Source organism: Cynocephalus volans, chromosome 10 (genome assembly GCF_027409185.1).
Source record: "Cynocephalus volans isolate mCynVol1 chromosome 10, mCynVol1.pri, whole genome shotgun sequence".
In the NCBI taxonomy this organism is placed as follows: Eukaryota; Metazoa; Chordata; class Mammalia; order Dermoptera; family Cynocephalidae; genus Cynocephalus; species Cynocephalus volans.
The window spans coordinates 6,073,615-6,094,387 of NC_084469.1; the positions used below are offsets into that span (position 1 = coordinate 6,073,615).

The 20,773-nt window shown below is 54.6% G+C and overlaps 1 protein-coding gene across 3 annotated transcripts in view; it reads right to left on the reverse strand.

Moving 5' to 3' along the window:
* The window catches only part of ARHGAP23 (Rho GTPase activating protein 23), a 74,008-nt gene extending 58,492 nt beyond the window's left edge, over nt 1-15,516 (reverse strand). For all 3 annotated transcript variants that reach the window (XM_063110829.1, XM_063110834.1, XM_063110832.1), the window contains exon 1: nt 15,454-15,516. In XM_063110829.1, the coding sequence (XP_062966899.1) occupies nt 15,454-15,516 (63 nt within the window). The remainder of the gene's footprint in view (nt 1-15,453) is intronic.
* Between the last annotated feature and the right edge of the window lie 5,257 nt (nt 15,517-20,773).

Consider the following 20,773-nt stretch of genomic DNA (forward strand, 5'->3'; position numbering starts at 1 on the left):
TGGTAATGACACTAATTTCTACCTCAAAGGTTGTTGGGAGGACTAAAAATCAAAGAAATCCTTAGCGCAGGCCCAGAGCACAGTAGAGGTTTAATAAATGCAAGCTGTTTGATTCCCTTTTGGGTAGTCACACTCACATATTCAGACATGCAAACACTTGGCCACAAAGACCCAGTGACACATGCAGACACTCACAGACCCAGGCAAACCCATTCACATAGGCATCACCACCACCTCCCACTGGCAGCCCCAGACTCCTGCAGGCACCTGATGGCCCCAGATCCTCCCAAGCAGGGAGGAATCATCAGGAGCTCCCCTTCAATAGCAGAATTTCCACAAGCCCAGACCACTGGCCTGTAGGCCCTGTGGGAGTGGGACAGAGGTGGGCAACATGAGACCCCAGATGGAGCCTGATCCCAACAGGCAAGGCACATGGCTAAGGTGCCAGGCTGGCAGGGCCTCCGCCCAGCAGAAGAGCCAGCTCTCTCTTCAGGGACACCAGATGGAGGAGAGACTAAAGATGACCATCTTTCCTCATGGTGGGAAATGAGCACTTGCAGAAAAGGGTGAGTCTGGAGCCAGCCACAAAGTAAACACCAGGGTCATTGCCCAGGCTGGTGTGGGACAGGGCCCACCCAGGACCCTTTCTACCCCTTGATTTACCCCTCTCAGCTGCCTCTTGGCCGTCTCAGTGTATGCCTCCATGTATCCCTTCTGGTCTCTAGGCCTGTCTGGGGACTCCCCAATGGGAAGAAGAGGCTGTGCCTCCCCCATCAGACTGAGAGCTCCGTGAGAGCAAGGGCTTTTTGCCCTACTTCAGTCTAGGGTCTCCCAGAGGGCATGGCCTATGTCTTTCCCCTCAGATTGGAGACTCTTCAAGAGCAGGGCGTTAGACTGAGAGCTCCCTAAGGACAACGGCTGTGGAATTTTTAGAAATGGATTTGCCCTACTAGAGTGCTTTGTTGATGGTGAGTATGTGAAGTTGGACTCCTGGTGCACAGCTGGTGGGAATGTCAAATGGTGCAGCTGCTGTGGGAAACAGTATGGCAGCTCCTCGAAAGAATTAAACATAGAATTCCATATGATCCAATAATTCCACTTCTGGTATATATGCAAAAGAAGTGAAAGTAGGAACTAGGGCAGATATGTGTATACCCAGGTTCACAGCAGCATCATTCACAATGGCCAGAAGGTGGAAGCAGCCCAAGTGTCCATCTACAGGTGAATAAACGAACAAGATGTGGTCTATCCATACAATGGAATATTATTCAGCCTTAAAAAGGAATGAAATTCTGACACATGCTTCGACATGGATGAGCCTCAAAGACATTATGCTAAGTGAAATAGAACTGACACAAAAAGACAAAGTTTGCGTGATTCTACTAATATAAGGCACCTAGAACAATAAAGACAGAAAAGTAGAATGGTGGTTGCCAGGGGAACAGGGAGTTCGTGTTTAATGGGTACAGAGTTTCAGTTTGGGAAGGTGAAAAAGTTCTGGAGCTGGCTGGTGGTGATGGCACAGAACAATGTGAATATACTTAATGCCACTGAACTGTACACTTAAAATGGTAAGTTTTATTTTATATATATATCTTACAACAATAAAAAAAAGGCAAAGTCAGAATTCAAATGCAAAAAAAGAAAAAGAAAAAGAAAAAAATGTTGAAAGAAGATGGAACAAATGAACAGAAACAAATGAACAAGGGGAGCCTTAGTGCCCAGGAGCAGGCCCTGCCTGCAGAGGTTGCCCAGGACAGCTGGGCATCCCCTACCTGGAGGACCTCCCACCCCTCTCCACCGCACTTTCTCAGAGCCCCTATTGTCCTCTTTGGGGCCCTAGAGGTCCCTGCACAGGGGGTGGTCCCGAGCTGCTAGGAGAGTCTGAACCTTGCACACGGTAGGTCCTTGGCATTGATGGGGACCTACCATCCATCAGAAGTTGAACTGATGGCTGCACAGACTCTTTCAAGGTCCTGCCACATGCCAAGGGTTGGAAGAGTTTCCTTGACAGAAGCCTGGCTCAGTGTGAGGTTCCTGAGACCCGAGCCCACTAAGCACACACATGTCTGTTCCAACCCCACATTTACACACCACCTGTAACATACACAACAGGGTGTGCACACAGAGACATGCCACTGTCCTTGCAAGCACTCCAGGGAAAATGTGCCTACACACTGAAGGGTGCACAGTCTGGTCTGAGGCAGCCGGGCTGGGCTGGCAGGTCCCAAGGGCAGCAGAGCCCCCTGCTGGCTGAGCCCTGGCACGCCTGATTTCCCTTACAGACCAGAGGGGCAGGCGTCATGCCCTCAACCCAGTTTCTTCCCTCCATTGCAGTCTCCAGGCCCCAATTACTCCCCAGAATCACCTTCTCCCCAACTCCTACAGAGGAGAAGGGCCCCCTGCAGAAGAACAGAGCAATTGTGGAAACTTGAGGGTCTCTCTTTGGTCAAGGAGTACTGGAGAGAGCCCAGAGCCCCTTTTCAGACTAGACATGTTGGGGCAGTCATTTCTGGAGACAGGAGAATGCCTGCTAGGACTCTTCTCCAGAATCATCATATCCAGTCCCCAACCCCACAGTGAACAGCTCATTTCAGAGGAGACTGGGGAGAACTCGGGATGTGAATAGCCCTATGCACCCACTCCGGAAGTTCTTCCTGTTGTCTGACCACCTGGGCAGAGCGAACAGGTGCACCCGCTGGTTTCTTTCAGGGGAGAGCTCAGTCCTAGTCAAGCTGAGGCCACATCCCCTCCCTGAGCAGGTCTCAGCAGATTCCGAAAGTCTCCCCCAGGGCACATGGGACTACCTGCAGGGAGAGGCTCTCAGCCCCACCCCTGAAACCACCCACCCCCTCACCCCAGTCCTGCCTAACACGCCCAGGTTACCCCTACCTTCCCTACACATGTGGCCCTGCCTATGAACTGAACCTCTCCCTAATCCAGCCTGTGATGCCCAGAAGCAGCTGGAGGGGCGGAGGGGATGGTGGCTCTGCAGGGACAAATGGCTTCCCCTGGGCTTCTGCCCGTGAGGGAACAGGAACAGTTTCTAAGCTGGGCTCTGTGGTCAGAAGAGGACGGGTGGCATCATCTTCAGCCCCAGATCCTCCCCCCTCTCCAGTTTGCCTGACCCCACATTCGGGTACATAATAGCCACAAGAGTGATTAATACTTGTTGCATGCTCACTATATGCCAGGCACACTCCATAAGCACTATCTCATTTAACAGCAGAACAGCCTCTTGAAATGAAGGTGACACACACCACCCACCACCTTGACCTCTTGTCCCCCACCCAGTTGGTGCTAGCTATGCAATGTTGGGCAAACCGGCAGGGGCACCCAGGGGTGGGAGATAGGAGGCGGGTGAGAGAGGGACCACTGTCTCAGCATCAAGAAGGCCGATATGGAGAAAAGGGCCAGACTTGCCATTGGTGCTGGACCTGGCCCTTTCCGGCTGTGACCTCAAGGTCATCACTCAGGTTTTCTTACTCTTTCTTTTTTTTTTTTAAGCATATTCATTATTACAGATCATAATTATTCAAGGTTTTCTTATTTCTTCAGCTGCAAAATAAAGATAGGGATAGCAGCCTGACAAAGCTGCTGGGAACACACTCTAGGAACCAATAAATGGGAGGTATTATGACCAGCCTACACGCACCACCAGAGACTCCGCTTCCCAAGTGTCTTCTGAGTCCACCCACTTTATCACCTCCACCACCCTGTTCCCTCTGGCTCTGACAGTCTAGATTAATATTATGACGACTCGGCCCTGTGGGACATGCCTTGGGCCTCCACACCCACCACACCCCCTTCCTCTGTGCTCTAGCCATCCTGGCCTCCTTCCAATTCCTGTGAGGACCAGGCACCCTTCCAGCCTCAGGTCCTTTGCACATGCTGTTTCTGGAATGCTGTTCTCTCTTCCCAGCTCTCTCCCTGCCTCTCCAACCCACACCCTAATTAACTCCTGCCCAACCTGTAGCTCTCAGCAAAAATATTACTTCCACCGACATGTCTCCTCTGGCCCCCAGACCAGGTCAGGGCCCTGTGCACCCTCTCATTGGTGTCTGTTTACTTATGAGCTGACATTTCCCCCCTTGGCTATGAGTCCTGGAAGACCAGGACCATGTCTGCTCTGCTGTTGGCCGAGTCCCCAGCTCCTGACACAGCACCTGGCACAGGGTGGGTGCTCAGCACAGTTTCTGAATGCTGAGGAATGCATGAGCCTCTCTTCAGAGTTTTGAGGGTGGCCAGGAGGGGTCTCCCTGGGGGAGGGCCTGCTCCAGATCTTTGTCTTTTTGCATCTCCACCCCTTCCCAGGAACTGGATCCAGAGAATGGGGATGCTGGAATAGGGGAATAAGGAATGGGGGGAAAGGAAAGCTGCTGAATCCTTTTTGCAGCTCTGTGACTTTGCCCCAGCTGGCCACGCTCCAGCCACCAGCCCTCCTCTTGGGTTCTCAAACATGCCAAGCCCTTGTCCTGACACTCAGAGATTGATTGCCCACCACATCCACAGCCATCTCTCGCATACCTGATTCATACCTGACTCTCCCCTCCCCCATCCTTCCTTGCCTGACCCATATCCTCCAGGTCTCGCTTGACTGTTTCTGAAAAGCTTTCCTAGCTGGCAGCTAAGGAGTTTGCCAGGGTCCCCCAGCTACTGTCAGCTCCGAATTCAAGCTCAGGTTGGTCTGCAGGCAGAGCACAGGCTCTCAGCCACCTCATTACATGCCTCATTACTACCAGTTTCTCCCTCTAAGTCCAGCAGAAAGGTACGCCCTCTCTCTGGGCCTCAGTTTCCTTATGTGGGCTCCGCCATCCACGACGAGGCAGCTCGGACATCCTGAAAATTGGCTGAGAGGACGAAGGTGGGGATGGGGGGCAGGGAGCAGAGAGGAGGGGAGGGAGGAGAGGACAGTGGAGGGGCAGCCAGACGTGAGAAACGCCAAGTATGCGAAGTACGCCAGCCTGAGCTATGAATAGTGCGGCCAGGCTGGCAGCCCAGGTCTGCCCTGCCCGCCCGGTCAGCTCCCACCCCACCCCACCCCTCCCACGCGAGCTCCGTTCAGGGGGCCCGAAGTGGGGTGGGGGCCAAGGAGGTAAGCTTCTGGGGCCAGAGGCTGAGCGGTAGGGACAAAGGGGCGTGGTCATGCAAATAATATGCAAAGAAATGGCTGCGGACATCTCTGATTGGTGGGTGCCATCCGGTCTGGGAACACCGGCTGAATGGGCACTCAACAAGAGGTAGTGCCCGTCCCTCAGCCACCATGCAGCGTCTCTGCCCACACGTGCTGCCGCCTTCTGTGGCTGCATTTAACAAGCCAGGAGGTCCCTGCCCCTCACCCCGTGGCCGAAAACCCAGATGCTGTGCAGCTTCTGGAGGTCTGTCACCATCTTCTGTCAAGGTCCTGGTAAGGCCAGCCTCGCCTCCTTGGAGCTCAGAGGTCTGACAGACAGCTGGGCACTTGAGAAATTACAGCATCCCCAGTCGCTGCCTCTAGACCCCCTTTCCTCACCAGTGTCTGCAGTGGGATTCACACTGGGTTTGGGGTAGGAGACCAAGTCCAAGGCCCCGTCCTGCCCCTTGTGTGCCCCCAAACAAGTCAGTCAACTTCAAAGCCCATCTCTTCTTTCTTTCATTCTGGGACTATTGACCGGGTGTCACCAAGGGCCTGGCACTGGGCTGGGGGGCCCAGTGACACTGGGGAAAGATAAGTCAAAGAGACTAGGGCTTAGGTCCCAACTGTGTGACCCTGGTCAAGTCCTTTCCCTATCCAAGCCTCAGTCTCCCCAGCTGTAAATGGGATCCTTGAGAGGACTCAATGTTGAGTGCCTGGCACATAGGGATTGCTCAACAAAACTTAATTCAGTAGTCCACAAAGAATTTTCAAAAATTAATAAAAGCAGTCCCTGCTTTTATAAAGATCAAAGCAACAGACATGCAGCAAATAAAGGAGCTGTAGATGACAGTGTTTAAAAGTTTCTAAACATCAAGGTCATGGGTTCAGATCCCCTTACTAGGAACCAGCCAGCCGCCATTAAAAAAAAGAAAAGTTCCTAAACAGTATTCAGAGGAACCTAGGTTTGAATCCCAACTTTTTCCCACTCCCTAGCTGTGTGTCTCTGGACAAGTTACTAACCTTTCTGAGCTTGTTTCTACATTGATAAAATAGAGATAATCCATTCCTCTTGGGGTTGTTGTGCAGATTAAAGAGATAGTGTGTGTAAAGTGCTCAGCAGAGCAGGGCCTGGCACTGAAGTGCTCAATAAATGTTGGCTGTAACCAATATTCCTATTGTTTCCATTATTGTGGTTCTCACAATACAGTGCCAAGTACTATGGAGACACTTAGTTCATCAGTCAACAATATTCAGTCAACAGATCCTGGTCTAGAAGCTGGGGACAGAGCAGTGAACAAGGCAAAGCCCCTACCCTCATAGGCAAGTCTAGTGCCCAGAGGAGGAAGTCCCCAAATATTGGAGGAAGTTTGATGGAAAAAGGCTTTATAGAGAAGGATATTTGAACTTGGCATTGAAGAATGAATAGGAGTTTGAGAAATGGAAAAGGCAGAGAAGGCCATTCCAGACGAGGGAAAGCAATGGTACGGCCAGTTTCTGGGAAGGGGAGAGGGTGAGGTGTCCACTCCTATCCTGTCCTCTCCATCTCCACCTCCGGTCTCAGCCCTCATCTCTCACCTGCTCTGCTGCCCCCACTGCCAGACACGCTTACATGGCTCCATAGTAGCTATGAGAACAAGGCAAGCTCCTTAGTATGACGGGGGGCTATGCTAGCGTGGAGGAGGGATGGGCACGATCTGGCCCTCTCTGGCCTGATGGCCTCCTCTCTCTTGAGCCTCACTCTTGCACTCATCCATCCCTTAAGAGGCCAGGCTGTTTCACAGCTCCTTGCCTGTGTTCATGCTGGTCCTTCTGCCTGGAATGTCCTTCTCTCCCTTCTCGTCCCTCCCTCTCTCATCTCAGCAGGCATCTTTCAAGCCTTGGCAAGCCTCACCTCCTCGGTGAAGCCTTCTTCCCCCGAGAGCTGGAGCATCTTTAGAGGAGGCAGGGGCTCAGCCCATGTTTATGGATAGAGCCCTGGGGTCCCCCACGCCACTCAGGAGCAAACCCAGACTCCACACTGACTCACAGCGGAGTCACAGAGAAGAAGAACATAATCACATAATCACACTCTTGACATCCGCCGCCGATGACGTCTGCCCTCCCCCATCCTTCATCATTGCCAACTCTGACTTGGATTTCAGGGCTCAGCTGTGGGGAGGAGGGTTCACCTTTCCAGGGTGGGGGGTGTCCTCCCAGGCTCTTCCTTGCCAGGGAATATAGAAGTGACCGCAAGGACAGGCTAGGATTCAGAAAGACCCAGCTTTAAATGCAACGCTGAGTGACCTTGGGTGAAGTTTATTTACCCGCTTAGGGTCTCAGTTGTTGCATCTGTAAATATACAACGACAAACTGATCAAAAGGTAATTCACTAAAGAATTCTCAAAAGAAAAAAAAAAAAGAATTCTCAACTTCATGATAGGTTCGGAAAGAGGAGATGAAAGAAAGGAAGTTACTTGTATCACCAACTGGTTTTTATCAATTTTCTGTTTTTTACTTCACTATTTTATGCATTTATATTTACTCTTCTGCTTTTTTTTTTTTTTTTTTTTTGCAGCTGGCTGGTACAGGGCTTGAACCCTAGACCCTCAGATGATATCATAGTGAAGATGCTAGCTTATGTCTACTTCAGGTCTGTCTCCCCAGTCAGACTGGGCCATTTTTACATTGATATTTTTGGCAGGGGGCAGCGAGGGGGGTTCTGAACAGGCCGATAGTGTAGATGCAAATCTCAGAACCTGTGCTGATAAAATCTTAGTGGAGCCTTTTTGTCTGGCTTTTGGGCTAGGAAAAGCAGACAAGAAACCCCTTGAGGGCAGGGCTGTGTCTTATTCATCCAAGTCCTGAGAGCCACAGAGAGAGCCTAGAGCACAAGCGGCCTGCAGGAAATGACCACCCACCAAATGAATGAAAGCCGGTTTGCATTAAGGCCTGGCCTGATTTTCCCAAGCATGGAGCCTCCCATGCTGGTGTCAGGTCCTGCTCCTGCCCCAGGCTGAAATTAGGGAGCAGGTAGGAGGGACACTCTATGCAAGCCAGGCCTGGGAATGTCCTCAGTGCCCCCAGGACACACCTGGTCCCTTAGATAAGGTTTTCCTTAGCACTGGGGGGACCTAGACCTCTGGGAGCCACTGGAGAAGGAAAAGGTCCCAGTGGGGGAGGAGTGGGGGCCGTTGCTCCTTCCCACCAGCAGCCCCGCCTTGTTGGGAGGGGCATTTCCCGCCTTCCACTTCCCCTCTTGGAGACATTCCCCTTCTTCTGGGCTCTGGCCCAACCTCAGCTGCCCCTCTCATCTCCCACCGCCCCCAGGTGCTGCAGGGTGGAGGGGGGGGCACAGTGCCAAGGCTTCATTAGAGCTAATGAGGGCTCAGCTCTGCAGATGCCAGTACAAGATACAGGAGAGACCAGAGTCCCTGTAGCTCCCCCATCACCGCCTGGGGTTCTCAGTCCCTCCCCCCTTCTCACATGGGTCACACCTCCTGAAGAGGAAAGGGAGATTTAGAAGACTCTTCCCAAGTACAGACAGTGTCGTGATTCCAAGGAGAGACTGCAGCGTGGGAGCATGAAAGGGAAAACAGCATTGGGGTGGGGCAGGGTTCCCACTCGGGCTACCAAAGGTTCCCCTGTCCACTGCTCAGTCCAAACCCTGGAGTCCCTCTTCCTACTTGGACCTTGGGAACCCTCCAATAGAAACCCGCTCCTTCCTCTCCCTCTTTTCATGGAATCATGGCAGGTAAGGGCTGAAAGGACTCTGGGCACTAATCTAATACCCTCCTATCATAACTCAGCAACCAAGGCCCCTTCCTCTTCTCACCTGGCTTCCAGCCTCTCTCTCTTCCTTCTGCTCCTGCTGTCCCTTCTCCTCAGCCTCTATCCCCGTGGCCTGTCCTTTCTCTAGGCCTCAGTTTCCCCATGAGTCAAACGGGGAGACAGGGAAGGGGTGGCCTCTAACACCTCTCCAGCTGAAACACAAAGATGTTCCCTTTCTGGCGGGCTTCTCTCCTCCCTCCCTCACTTTTCAGGAACAAGACAAAGTTTCTCCACCTTTAGAATGAGGGAAAGTCTGTGGTGGCGAGTGGGGGTCTCTACTTTAGCCTGCCCTTTCAGCCTTCTGGGGGCTCTCAGGAGCAGGAAAAGCTCTGGATAGCCCAGATCCTACCTCTCCTCCCAAGGGCTCTAAGTTTTACATCCACACTCGATTCTTTCCAAGGAGCTCTCACACTTTTCTAGGAAATTCACAAGGAAGAAGAAGCTGCTGATTTAGAAGCTCAGAGTCAGACAGGAATCTAACTGGAGACTGATAGAAACCAGGCACAGGGGCCCAAATGAATTCTGTGCTTCATTATACTGACCTCCACTTGGGGCAAGACCACTTGCGTGGCTGTCCTCTCACGTGGCCCACCACATTCCTCCAGCCCACACACCTCCTGCCAGCCTCCTCATCGGAGAGGCCAGCACTGGGTCTGTTTCCATCCCTCGGGCCTGGCCTTGTGGGTCTCAGTCATCCCCATGCCCCACCCTGAGCTGTCTCTCCTCCCTGGGATTCAGGCTGAGTTTTGAAAGGGTCACTTCAAAGAGGACCTGCCTGCCGAGAGCCCAGCCAGACCCAGGGCTGGCTCCTCAGCCCGATTCCCGGCGACTGGGGACAAAGGCCCCACTGTTCCCCCGACCCCTGGACGCCCCCAAATACACTGGGCATAAGAAGTCTTTCTTTCCCCAGTTCCGCTCCTTATAGGCCCAGGCTCCTTGCCATGGGGAGTAGCCCTGGCCCCTCCTCCAGTAGCAGATGGGAAGTGGGGGCACAGAGAAATACTCTTTCCCCACCACAACCGTCACACACCTACACCCCTTGGGCACCTGGGATGATGAGACAGCCTTGGGACTTGACTTTAGGACTGGAGGCCCAGGCTCCTCCCTGTCCCTCAGTCACCAGGCCCTTCCCCAGACTGCAATGGCCTCCCACCTTCGCCCAGCCATCAGATCCATTCCCATCCTTCAGCCCTCCTCCAGGCAACCTCTCAGGACTACTTCTCCAAGGAGCCTCACACCCCCAACTACAGCAGCCAACCTCTGATGTTCCCAGGAGGCCGGGGGTTCTGCCTCCTCTCCCCAGTCCCTGACAGCAGAAACCGGGTCTCCTGCTGCTCTAACTTCCTATCACACGGTGCTGATCCAAAGCAGGGCCCTTAAGGTTTTCTGGTCAACCCCTCAGCCAATGCCTGAATTCCCTCTAGTTCATGTCGTTGCCCGGCCTGTGCTTGCTCACCTCCAGTGACAGGGGCCTCATTACTTCTAGAGGCAGCTCATTTCCTCTTCAGATTACTCTGACCACAAAGGATTCTTTTTATTGAGCCAAAAATGTGTAGTTCTCAATTCCCCTCCGTTGATTATTGTTTAACAGTAATGGCTACCAATAGTTGAGATTACCAAATGTCAGCCACTTTAGCTGTATGACCTCATTTAGTCCTCTCAATAATTTTGAGGGATTATTTCAGGGAAGAAAACTGAGACTAAAACAATTAAGTATTTCGTCAAGGTCACGTGGTGAATTAGGGGTATTGCTGAACTTCAGACCTCTGCAGGCTAAAGGCAGGGCCCATATACTCAACCACAGGGTGCTACTGCCCCCCCAGCGTCCTGAGGGCCAGGCCAGGCCCAGGCGTCTCCTTTCCCATGGTTGGCCCGTCTATATGAGAAAGCAGACTGTATCTCCCACAAAGTCCTCTTTTTTCCCAGCCAGCTCCCCACCAGCCTTCACTGCAGATGAAGTGTGGCCTAAGGATAATGACAGACCAATGTTAATTCAAACCAGCTAGTGGAGAGCAAAAGGGGTTAGAGGGGGAAATGACACCTGCCCAGGTATGTAAGGGTTTGAGGAAGTTGGAGGGGATGTCCCTGGGCCTCAGGTTTAGGATTGGAGGTGGTTGGAAATCCAACACCCCTTCTCGTAAGAAATGGAGAACTGATAGTCATAGCAGGCCCTGCCCCAAAACAGACTCCCTGCACCCTCCAACTAGAAAGGGAGGGAATGTTCCATGAGAAGGTGATGCACTGAGATGAACATCTCTGGGCGAGAAAGATGGAAAAGGAACAGGCCTCTTTAACACAACCTGTAGTCCTTTCCCAGGTGCCCAGGCCTCAGCGCTGTCCCCTGGGAACTCTGGGGAATGAAGGAAGAGAGGGAGAGCAGGATAGAAGCGGGAAGACTGGGGGGGACCCCGGAGGCCCCATCCAGTCTGGGAGCTGCCCTTCTTTCCCAGGTTTGTCTCAGGCACTCTTGGCGCAGGTCACACAGCGATGGGCCTCCAGGCTGCCTTCCCAAGACCCCAACCCCACCTACTTCCAAAGGGTTGGGTTACAGGATTCTGTGGCTGTTCCATACTCTGTCCCACCATTCATGAATTCAGTCATTCAGTCAGTCAAGAAACATTCTCTGCGTACTGGCTGTGTGCCAGGCCCTGTGGATACCAGGACAAACATGACACCTCTGGGGCCACTTGGAATGAAATTAAAAGAATGGTCAACTCCTCAGCTCTGCCACCTACTTGCTGCATGACCTTAGGAAGCGTCATAAACTCTGTGTGCCAGTTTCTTCCTCGGTCAAATGGAATGATGATAACGTACCTGCCTCATGGTGAGTACTGTGGACCTAATTGCTCTCATTTTTCTTGCCCTCAAAATAACTCCAGTCGGGTGGGGGAGACTGACTTCTAAATCAACCATCATGATGCCAGGGATAGAGCTGGGCCCAGGGCACCCTGGAGGCCAGGGGAGGGGCTGCTGCCTGGCTTGCTCGTCACTAACATTTATGGGGAGCTGCTCTGTGCCAGGAGCTGTGCTGCTCACTGGGGACAGAGATGAACAGGACACATTGTCCACTCATCCCTGCTCCTCCTTGCCCTCCCTTCTCCCTCCACACTGAGGGGGGCCACCAAGGACAGAACCAACCATGGAGGGAAAGACATGGCCTGGGAACCTGGGAGTTAGATGACCTGGGCTCTCGTCGGCCACTCACAGGCTAAAGGACCTTGGGTGCTCTCTGGCATCAGTTTCCCCATGGTAGCATGAGGGAGTTGGACAAGATGACCCCTTTGGTCCTGACTCACTCTGACAGGTGAAGAATACACTCCACCCCAACAGGGCTTTAAACTTGCCTCACAGTCCAGACCCAAGGCCATCCCAGCCTGATGTCCCACTGAGGCAGTGGGGGAGAAGATGCCTTGCCTGGTACACACTGGCACTGCCCTGCTGACAAGCTGGCTCAATTTCACAAGAAACAGGGGGGCCCAGCTCTAAAGGCGGGTTGTTTGAAGGGGGTGGGGAGCTCGGGGAAAGGCAGCGCCGGCTCCCACGGGCCCTATTCATGGCTCTCTCTGGGGAGGATGAGAGAGCAGGATCATTAAAACCAGGCTTTGTCCAAATCCCTGACCAAGCCAATATCTCACCTTTGAACCCCTGCAGCCAACAGAGTAGGGCTGATGCCCCAGTGGAAGGAAAACACCAACGAACTGAGCCACAGCCCAAGTGCTGTGGGCTGGCATGTTGGGGGAGTCAGTTACAGGGGGAAGTTGAAGGAGTAAATGAGCTGATTCCTCACCCCCACTCCAAAGAGGGACCCCTGAGGCTTCACCGCCCCTGGGACTTCTGGTCCCCAGCCCTGTCCCAGCAAAAAAGACAACCAATCACACTCCAATCCAACAAGAAGTTGACCTTATTCTTGGGCTGTGTCCAAGACGGACCCAGATTCAGGGTGGGAATAACAGCGGGACAAGGCAGGTTCTGAGACGCGGGATAGTGAGGGTGAGAGCGTGACACTGGAGCCAGATTGCTGGGTTCCTACCCTGGCTCTGCCACTTACTAGCAATGTGATTTTGGCCAAGCTATTAGCTGTCTGTGCCACAATGTCCTCAACTGTAAAATGGGGATAAGAAGGGTACCCACCTCATGGTGGTACTGTGAGGATTAAAGGAGGTAATTTATGTAAATCCTGGCTCAGAGTAATTGCTATCTATGTCTTGGCTATCAGATATACTATTAAAGCAACTTCCCTTCCTTAATATCACATCTTTTCCAGGCACCAATGTGTATGCTTATTTTAATATATTTGCATGCCCTATGAATCTCTCTGGATTTCTACATTGGAATCCAACAGCACAGGAATCCCATCTTACTGGAGGAAACTCCCCTGCATGAGCTCCAGGCTAGCCTGTGATGCTGCAGCTCGCAAGCCTCTCTCTGGAAGTTCCCCCGTATATCTGATTGCCATTCCTCACACTGTAACTCAGGCCATTCTCCTGCTTTGTAGACTCTCCTTTAACCTTGCACATCAAGAAGTCCTTCTAATATCCCTGCAATGAAGGATGAAGCAATCCACTGGCCACTCCTGCACTGCCCTGTTCCATAAACGGCACCCTCCCTCATCCCCACTCCCATCCATGCCCAGAATGCTGCACCCCTTCCCCATGAGTTCAGGGTTGGCCTGAGGAAGGAGACACAGTAGGCCCCCATCCAGGCTGCCCAAGCACAGGGCCTATTTACCAGATCCAGTCCCTCTCTGCTTGGGCTGGGATCTATGCAAGCCTGCCCCATTCCCCAGGGTGTCACAAAGCCGCCTTCCTAGTAATATTCCTCCCCAAACTTCATCTTGTACTCTGACTATCATCAGGAGATCTGGTTCTAGCCTGGGGACTGTCACTGTGTAGGCTCAGACCCTCTCTGTAAAATGGCACGCTAAATCCTATCCTACCCACTCACAGGGGGTTTTGAGACCCTTGAATCCAGCATCGAATGTAGGGATTTACTGCTCTCATCATTCCCAAAGATAAGGCAGGGCCTCGGATGTAGGACCTCGGAGTTCCCAGCCACCTTGGTATGGACCCAACCACACTGTGCCAGTGGAAGAAGCAGCTGGGCTGGGGGCCTTCGAGCCGTGTTTGCAGGCAAAATGACTGGTTATATAATCCAGATTCAAATCGCATGCCAATGAGCACATCTCAGTGAGAGCCGGCCACTTTTGGCAATAGGGCTGTTGCTCTGGCAAAGGCGGGGAACCGTGTGGGATCAAAAGCCATCCACCCCTAGCTGGGCCACGGTGGAGGTGGAGACCGAAAGGGGATAGAGATGAAGTATGTGTTGGTGGTGGGGGGAGAATCCAAAGGACTCAGGCTTAATGACCTCCACCCCCTCCCCCTGTCCATCCTGAATTTCAAGTTTATAATTAGGAAACACACTTTGGCTGAAGGGAAGTGGGGAGAGAGATGCAGACTGAGGAAGAACTGAACACATTCAGCACCCGAGAAACACACTTGTCTCAGCAGGAGTTTGCAAAGCACCAGATCCCACCCGCAACACTGGGGGAGGGCTGGAGTGAAGGGTCCCTAATCCTTCAGCCCTGTCAAAAGAGGAAGAGGCCTCAGCCCCGGCCTTGACCCCAACCTGATCCCTAGGGAACTTCTTTTCCAAGCTCAGGAAAACTATTGGCCTGACAGTGTTCAACCCTCCAATTTGGGATGCAAGGAGTGTGTGCTGGGGTGCTTCAGCAGGACTGGGCAGCCAGGCTCAGATGTAGGGAACTGTCCCTGATGGGGGGTAGGGGTGGAAGGCCCTGCTGGCCCTCCCCAGCCTCGGCAGCTGGCAGATGAAAGAACCCAAGCAAAGCAGCCCAGCGCTGAGTAATGCCCCTGGCACCCCGCGCCCAGACCCACCCACAGCCAGCCGGAGGGGGCAGAGGATAGGGCTGCCGCGCCTGCAAGGCCAGGGGTCCTGGGCCTCCTTCTTTTCTCCAGGACCCAGGGGGCCAGCGGACCCGTGCCTGGCATTCCGTCGCGCGGTCCGACCGGGCAGGCGGCATGTGTGGCGCGGGGAGGGGGTGTCCGGCCGCAGTGACCGAGGACGTCCCGCTCCGGGAACCCCCTCCCCCACTCCCCTCCCTCCAGCTGTGCCGGGGCCTCGCCAACGGAAAACGAAAACTCGGGCAGAGGAAACGGCGGCAGGCGCCCCGCCTGAAAAACCCGGACAAAAGGCGCGGGCCTCCCGCCCCCGCTGCCCGGCCGCCGGGGGCCCGGCACCGCCACCCCGGCCGGTGCCTCCTGCCCTGACAGCCCCGTGCCCGTCCAGACCCCCTGCCCACCTCCCTCCTTCCCGCCCCGCTGCCCGGGGCAGCTCTCGCTCCGGCTCCTCCCCGGCCTGCCACCAGCCGAAGTTCCCCGCAGCGGTGCCCGCGGTGCCCGCGCCGTGCGCCCCAGGCTGTGCCCGCCGAGCGGGGGCGCAGCGACCCCGGCCCGGCCGCCCGCTCCCCGGCAGCACCTGGCCGCGCCCCCTCCCCGGCCCGGCGCCCTCACCTGGGGGGGCCGGGGCTCCGGGCGGGGCGGGATCCCGACCAGGCAGAAGGCGACTCCATTCATCGGGCGGCAGCGGCGGCTCTGCGGCCGGGGCTCGGCTGGGGGCGCCGGCAGGGACCCGGGAGGGGCGGGGCCGGGGGGCGGGGCCGAGCGCGGGTGGTCCCCGGGGCCGCCCCTTTTCTCCTCCCTCACCCCCACCCCCGCGCTCCCGACGGGGCGCCCCGGCGGCCTCTCCTAAGGGCGGCAGACTAGTAAAGGGGGCGGAGGCAGGGGTTGGCGCCGGCAGCGGAGCTAGAGGTCAGAACAGCCTGGGGAAAAGAGGTGGCCCCAGGATGGCAGCTGTGCCTGCCTGCAGAGGACCGGCCCAGGTAGACGGTGATCTGGGCCCAGGAAAGGGGACAAGGGTACCTAACCCACAGCTAGCACAGGGAGAGGACGGGAGGGAAGAAGGAAGGGAGAGGAAAGCAAAGAGAAACACAGGCAGACGGAGATGGTCAGAGACAGAGAAGAGCCCCAGACACCCAGGCAGCGGGAGAGAGGCAGAGACACGGTAGAGACAGGAGAGAGAGGCAGAGAACGTAAGAAACAACGATGGGGAAAGCCAGGCTGGAAGAAAGGGGAAGACAGAAAATGACTTAGGGAGCCTTCCCTCTAGAAACTCATGGAAGTCGAGACACAGGGGCAGGTATGGTATGTGGAATGGGGGATGCCCCTCAGTCTAGGGAAGGCCCCCTCCTCCCAGGCAGAGTCTTAGGCCAGGACCCCACGGAGGCAGAGGAATCAAGGCTGGAAGAGAGAGTCCGGCGGCAGGTGCCCCAGCCCTTTGGAACCCCCCCTCGCTGCCCCCCAGCCAGTGTGCTCAGGCCTCTGGAGCAGCCCACAGACTTGCTCTGCAGTGGGCGGCAATGGGAGCAGAGACCCCCAGTCACCATCACCCCACAGCCACCCTTCCTGGCTTCACTCTGAGCTGGACCCAAAGCAACACCGGGGTCCTAAGCAGCTTCTCATTTCCCTGGCCCCCAGCAGCAGCCCTCCAGCCCATCCCGTGACAGTCCAGGGAGGGACAGTCCCTCTGTCCTTCATTTTTGCTGGAAAGTTCTTTCCGCTAACTTCCACTCTTCCTACTTCTTATTTCCTACAGCCTCTGCTTACCTCTTTCCCATGCCTTCTTGCATTTTTTAAGTGCTCCTCTCTTCCTTTCCCAGGATTAGGAAGAAAAGAAGGCAGAGGCCACAGAGAGCTAGGACTAGGACCTGGAGAAGGGAGGCAATGGAAGTGGGAAGATCCAACTCTCTCTACTGGAGTCACCCACCGCCCTCATAAACCTGTTTGCTTCACCACCACCCCGACTCCGGAGAGCCAATCAGCCCCAAGCCCCCCACCTCTTCATCCTTGATCAGGGTCAGAAACTTAGGTCCTAGCAGGGTGGGGTGACCCAGACCCCAGTTAGGCCATCCCTACTCCTGTGAGCCTAAGGAAGGAGATGATGACTGACTTTTAAATCATATGCTTTATTTACTTTATTTTAACCTCCTGTTAGTCAATAGAAAGAGATTCTCTTTTACAATGATTGAGAGGCAGTTAATCACTCTTCTTCCTTTCCTATCCCCTTTCATCAAGATCATGTGCGGGTCAGAATTATCCCCCACTTCTGGAAAGTCCTTCCTGCTGTCTACCTGTAATCCATCAGACTGCCTGGATGTTTTTGCTTAATCTCTAACCAGGTCCCTGTTCTTGCCTCTTTCTGCCCTGTAGCTCCAGTGGTGGTGCAAAGCTTGCTGCTGCCCTGGCTCAGGGGTCCTTTCCTCCCAGAACAAAGGGTAAGGGGGAAGGGTTCACATCTGAAATCCAAACTGAACTGAGGCTGTGGGGGAGAGGAGGAGGGTGGTGGCTGCTGGGGTGCCCCTGGCTCACTTTTTCCAGAGCCTGATGCCCTCAGACCCTGCAGGAGGTGGTGAGAGGAAATGAGCTCACACTGACCGGCAGGCTCGTTCCTCCCCCCACAATACACTGCACACACCTCCCCCACCCTCTCCGACTTCCCAGAAAGTACGGCTCTTCCCCACCCTGCTGCCCTTCCCACGTCTTCCTGCACCTTGACCCGCACCCCCATCCTATCCTGGCCCTCCCCGTCCATCTTCTCCAGCCCCTTCCGCCCGTCCTTCCTCTCCATCCTGGCCCCCTATTCCCTCTGACTCTCACTCCCTACATCCTGCCATCCACTCCCAAATCCACTGTACTCCTGGGACACTCTTTCTCTGAGATTTGGGGCAATAGAGGCCAACATGGGTAAAGAGTGTCCTTCACTGAAGACCCTCTTTATACTCCCCTCTTCCTAAACTCCTCCCCCAGCCCCATCACCTTCTTTTTTTTTTTTTTTTTTTTTTTTTTTTTTTTTTTTTTTTTTTTTTTTTTTTTTTTTTGTCTTTTTTCGTGACCGGCACTCAGCCAGTGAGTGCACCGGTCAGTCCTATATAGGATCCGAACCCGCGGCGGGAGCGTCGCCGCACTCCTAGTGCAGCACTCTACCAAGTGCGCCACGGGCTCGGCCCCCCATCACCTTCCTTTATTGACAAATGCTTATGGGTGACCTAAATGTGAGAAGGTGGGGGGGGGGCAGATAGGTTGCTCCTGGGGATATAGAGATGAGACCTAGATCCTTCCCGGAGGGGTCCTGGTCTTCCCAATTGTGATTCTATAGTGAGATCCCAGAAAAGGAGCAATGGAAGGCTTCCAGTGGGAGGTGTTTGAGCTTGTTGGGCTTCATGGATGGGGCAGGGGTGGGGTGGGGAATGGGGAAAAAGACACTCCAGGGAGAAGGATTGTCATAGAGCAAGGCAGGGAGGCAAGAGAGAGCAGGCACCAGCACCGTGGCTGGAGCCAAGCAGAGGGTATGTGGGCAGGAAGTGTGGAGGGATGAGGAAGGAAACACAGGCCGGAGGGTGACAGTGGAGTGACCAGATCTGAGGCACTTGGATTCTAGTCTGGCTTGGGCCTGGGAGTTTAAGCAGAGATGTGCTGTGCCCACTCTGGCACATGATGGGGAAAAGAACGAGGCAGCAAGCAAGGAGATCTGGGGGGAATGGACCGGGGCAAGGGGCAGAGGGGCAGCGAACATCAGAGGCTTCTGGGACTTGGTGACCTACTAGGAGTAGGAGCAAGGAGATGGAAGATTCTAGAACAACTCTGAGGCTTGGAATATCAGGTAGACTAGCTGCCTAGCGTATTCACAGGGAGAAGGGACAGGCCACGTGCTGAGATAGTCCTTTGTATGCCTTATTCCAATTAAGCCTTACAAAGATATTATAATTCTTATTTCATGGAAAGGAAACTGAGGCCCAGAGAACTCAAGTATCTTATCCAAAGCCACACAGGATTTGAACCCAGGCATTTGGGCCTAAGCCGCAGGCTATGTTGCTGGTGGAATAGTGACTGGCCCCTTAAATCCTGAGCTAGAGACTCGGCTTTGGCTTTGGAAGTCTGTGGGTCCCTGAGACCAGGGGTGTGGTTCAGATTTCCCAGAGAAAGCGAAGAGCAAGATGAAAGCAGACCAGACGTGGGACCATGCTGAGAGGAGCAGCGGCCTTCAGGGGCAGGCAGAGGAGGAGGAGGCAGCGAGGAGGACTGGGAGGAAGCAGGCACTGCGTGGGGCAGCGGGGGCACCTGCGGGAGGCCTGGGATCAGGGCTGGGGGGACTCTGCAGTCAAGAAGACACACAGGGGGCCGAGCCCGTGGCGCACTTGGTAGAGTGCTGCGCTGGCAGCGCGGCGACGCTCCCGCCGCGGGTTCGGATCCTATATAGGACTGACCGGTGCACTCACTGGCTGAGTGCTGGTCACGAAAAAAAAAAAAAAAAAAAAAAAGAAGACACACAGGGGTGAGGAGTGGAAATTGGCCTACTGAGAGTTAGCAGGAAGGGACAGTCAGCCAGCACAGGTGCCCGGGCAAGGCATGTTTCCCTTTGGGTGGGGAAGACTTGAGCAGGCTGTTGGATTGAGGGGCAGGTGCCAAGGGAGAGAGAGCCTGAGGGGACACGAGGTGGGGGTGATGAGTGGAGTGGAGGAAAAATCATCCCGGGTCGGGGGCACCACGGCTGGACAGAGACCAGGAGCGGGGCCTGGGTGGAGGTCAGGGAGTCCCCAGGCCAGAGCCATCCAGGGTCAGGGTCAGGATCTGGCTTGGCCCAGGAGCCAGCAAGGGGTTTAGAGTGTCATCAAAGGAGCACAGAAATATGAGTCTAAAGACCTGGGTTCAGGTTCCCATCCTGTCCACCTCGTAGCTCACTTTGAACTTCAGTTTCACCCTCTGTAAGATGAAAACAATAAGGCCTCCTGGGCCTGCCTCCGATCTGAGGCTCACATTTGATAATGGATCCAAAGCGCTCTGTGAGCTGAAAAGGAAAAACAATGTGTGGAAAGCGGCTATAGGGCACAGGCCGTCATATCCTGGCTGCAGGGCAGGCCCTTCCACCGAAGGGGAAAGAGCACCCCCTGGTGGAGACGGGCAGGAGAGTGGGACTAGAGGTGAGAGCTGTTCTTGCACCGTTCAGCCCTGGGGTCCTCTACTAGTCCCCCAAAGGTAACAGTATCCCCATCTTAATTTGCATCTCCAAAGCAGGTGAGGCCCAGTCCAACTGAGTCAAAAGACATTTACTGAACACCTACTACATGCAAAGTGCCGTGTGGGGTGGTGGGGACAGTTGGATGAACCAGGTAACGTGCCTGCCCTTGATGAGCTCATATTCTGGGGAGGGCAACAAGCACAGCAAAGGATGACGGGATGACGGGGATGGTGCTGTAATGGTGCAAGCACCACACTGAGCAAAACAACAGGGAGTCTCCAGTAATGAGGGAGAAAGCGGGGCGCCAAGAGAGGTAGGCAGTGTTTGGCCTAGACCTTGAAGGCCCTCTAGCAAATAGCAGAGAAATGAGGGAGGGGGTAGGGCACAGGCTCTGGCAAAAGCCCCTGACATCTCATAGAGTGGACCTCATTAAGCATCATTAATGGTGTAGGGCGGGGCGACAATCCACTCAAGATGATGCCAGTCCCCACTCATCCCTGCTACCAGCTCCCGGAGGAATCCTATAAGAGGAATCCCATCTGCACACCCCTCGGGGAGGAAAACTAAAGACCCCTGGCCAGGCTGGGGCCAATGGCATTGGTAATCTGCCAAACAGCTGGGGCGCTTAGCCCAGCAACCTCTGACAGCTGGCTGGGGGTGGGAGCAAGAGGCTGCTGCTTCTCTGGGCTGAGAGCAGGGTAAGCCAGCCACACCCAGCGAGGCCCTTGTGTCCAAGCAGGAGGTGAGTGAAGGATGCCC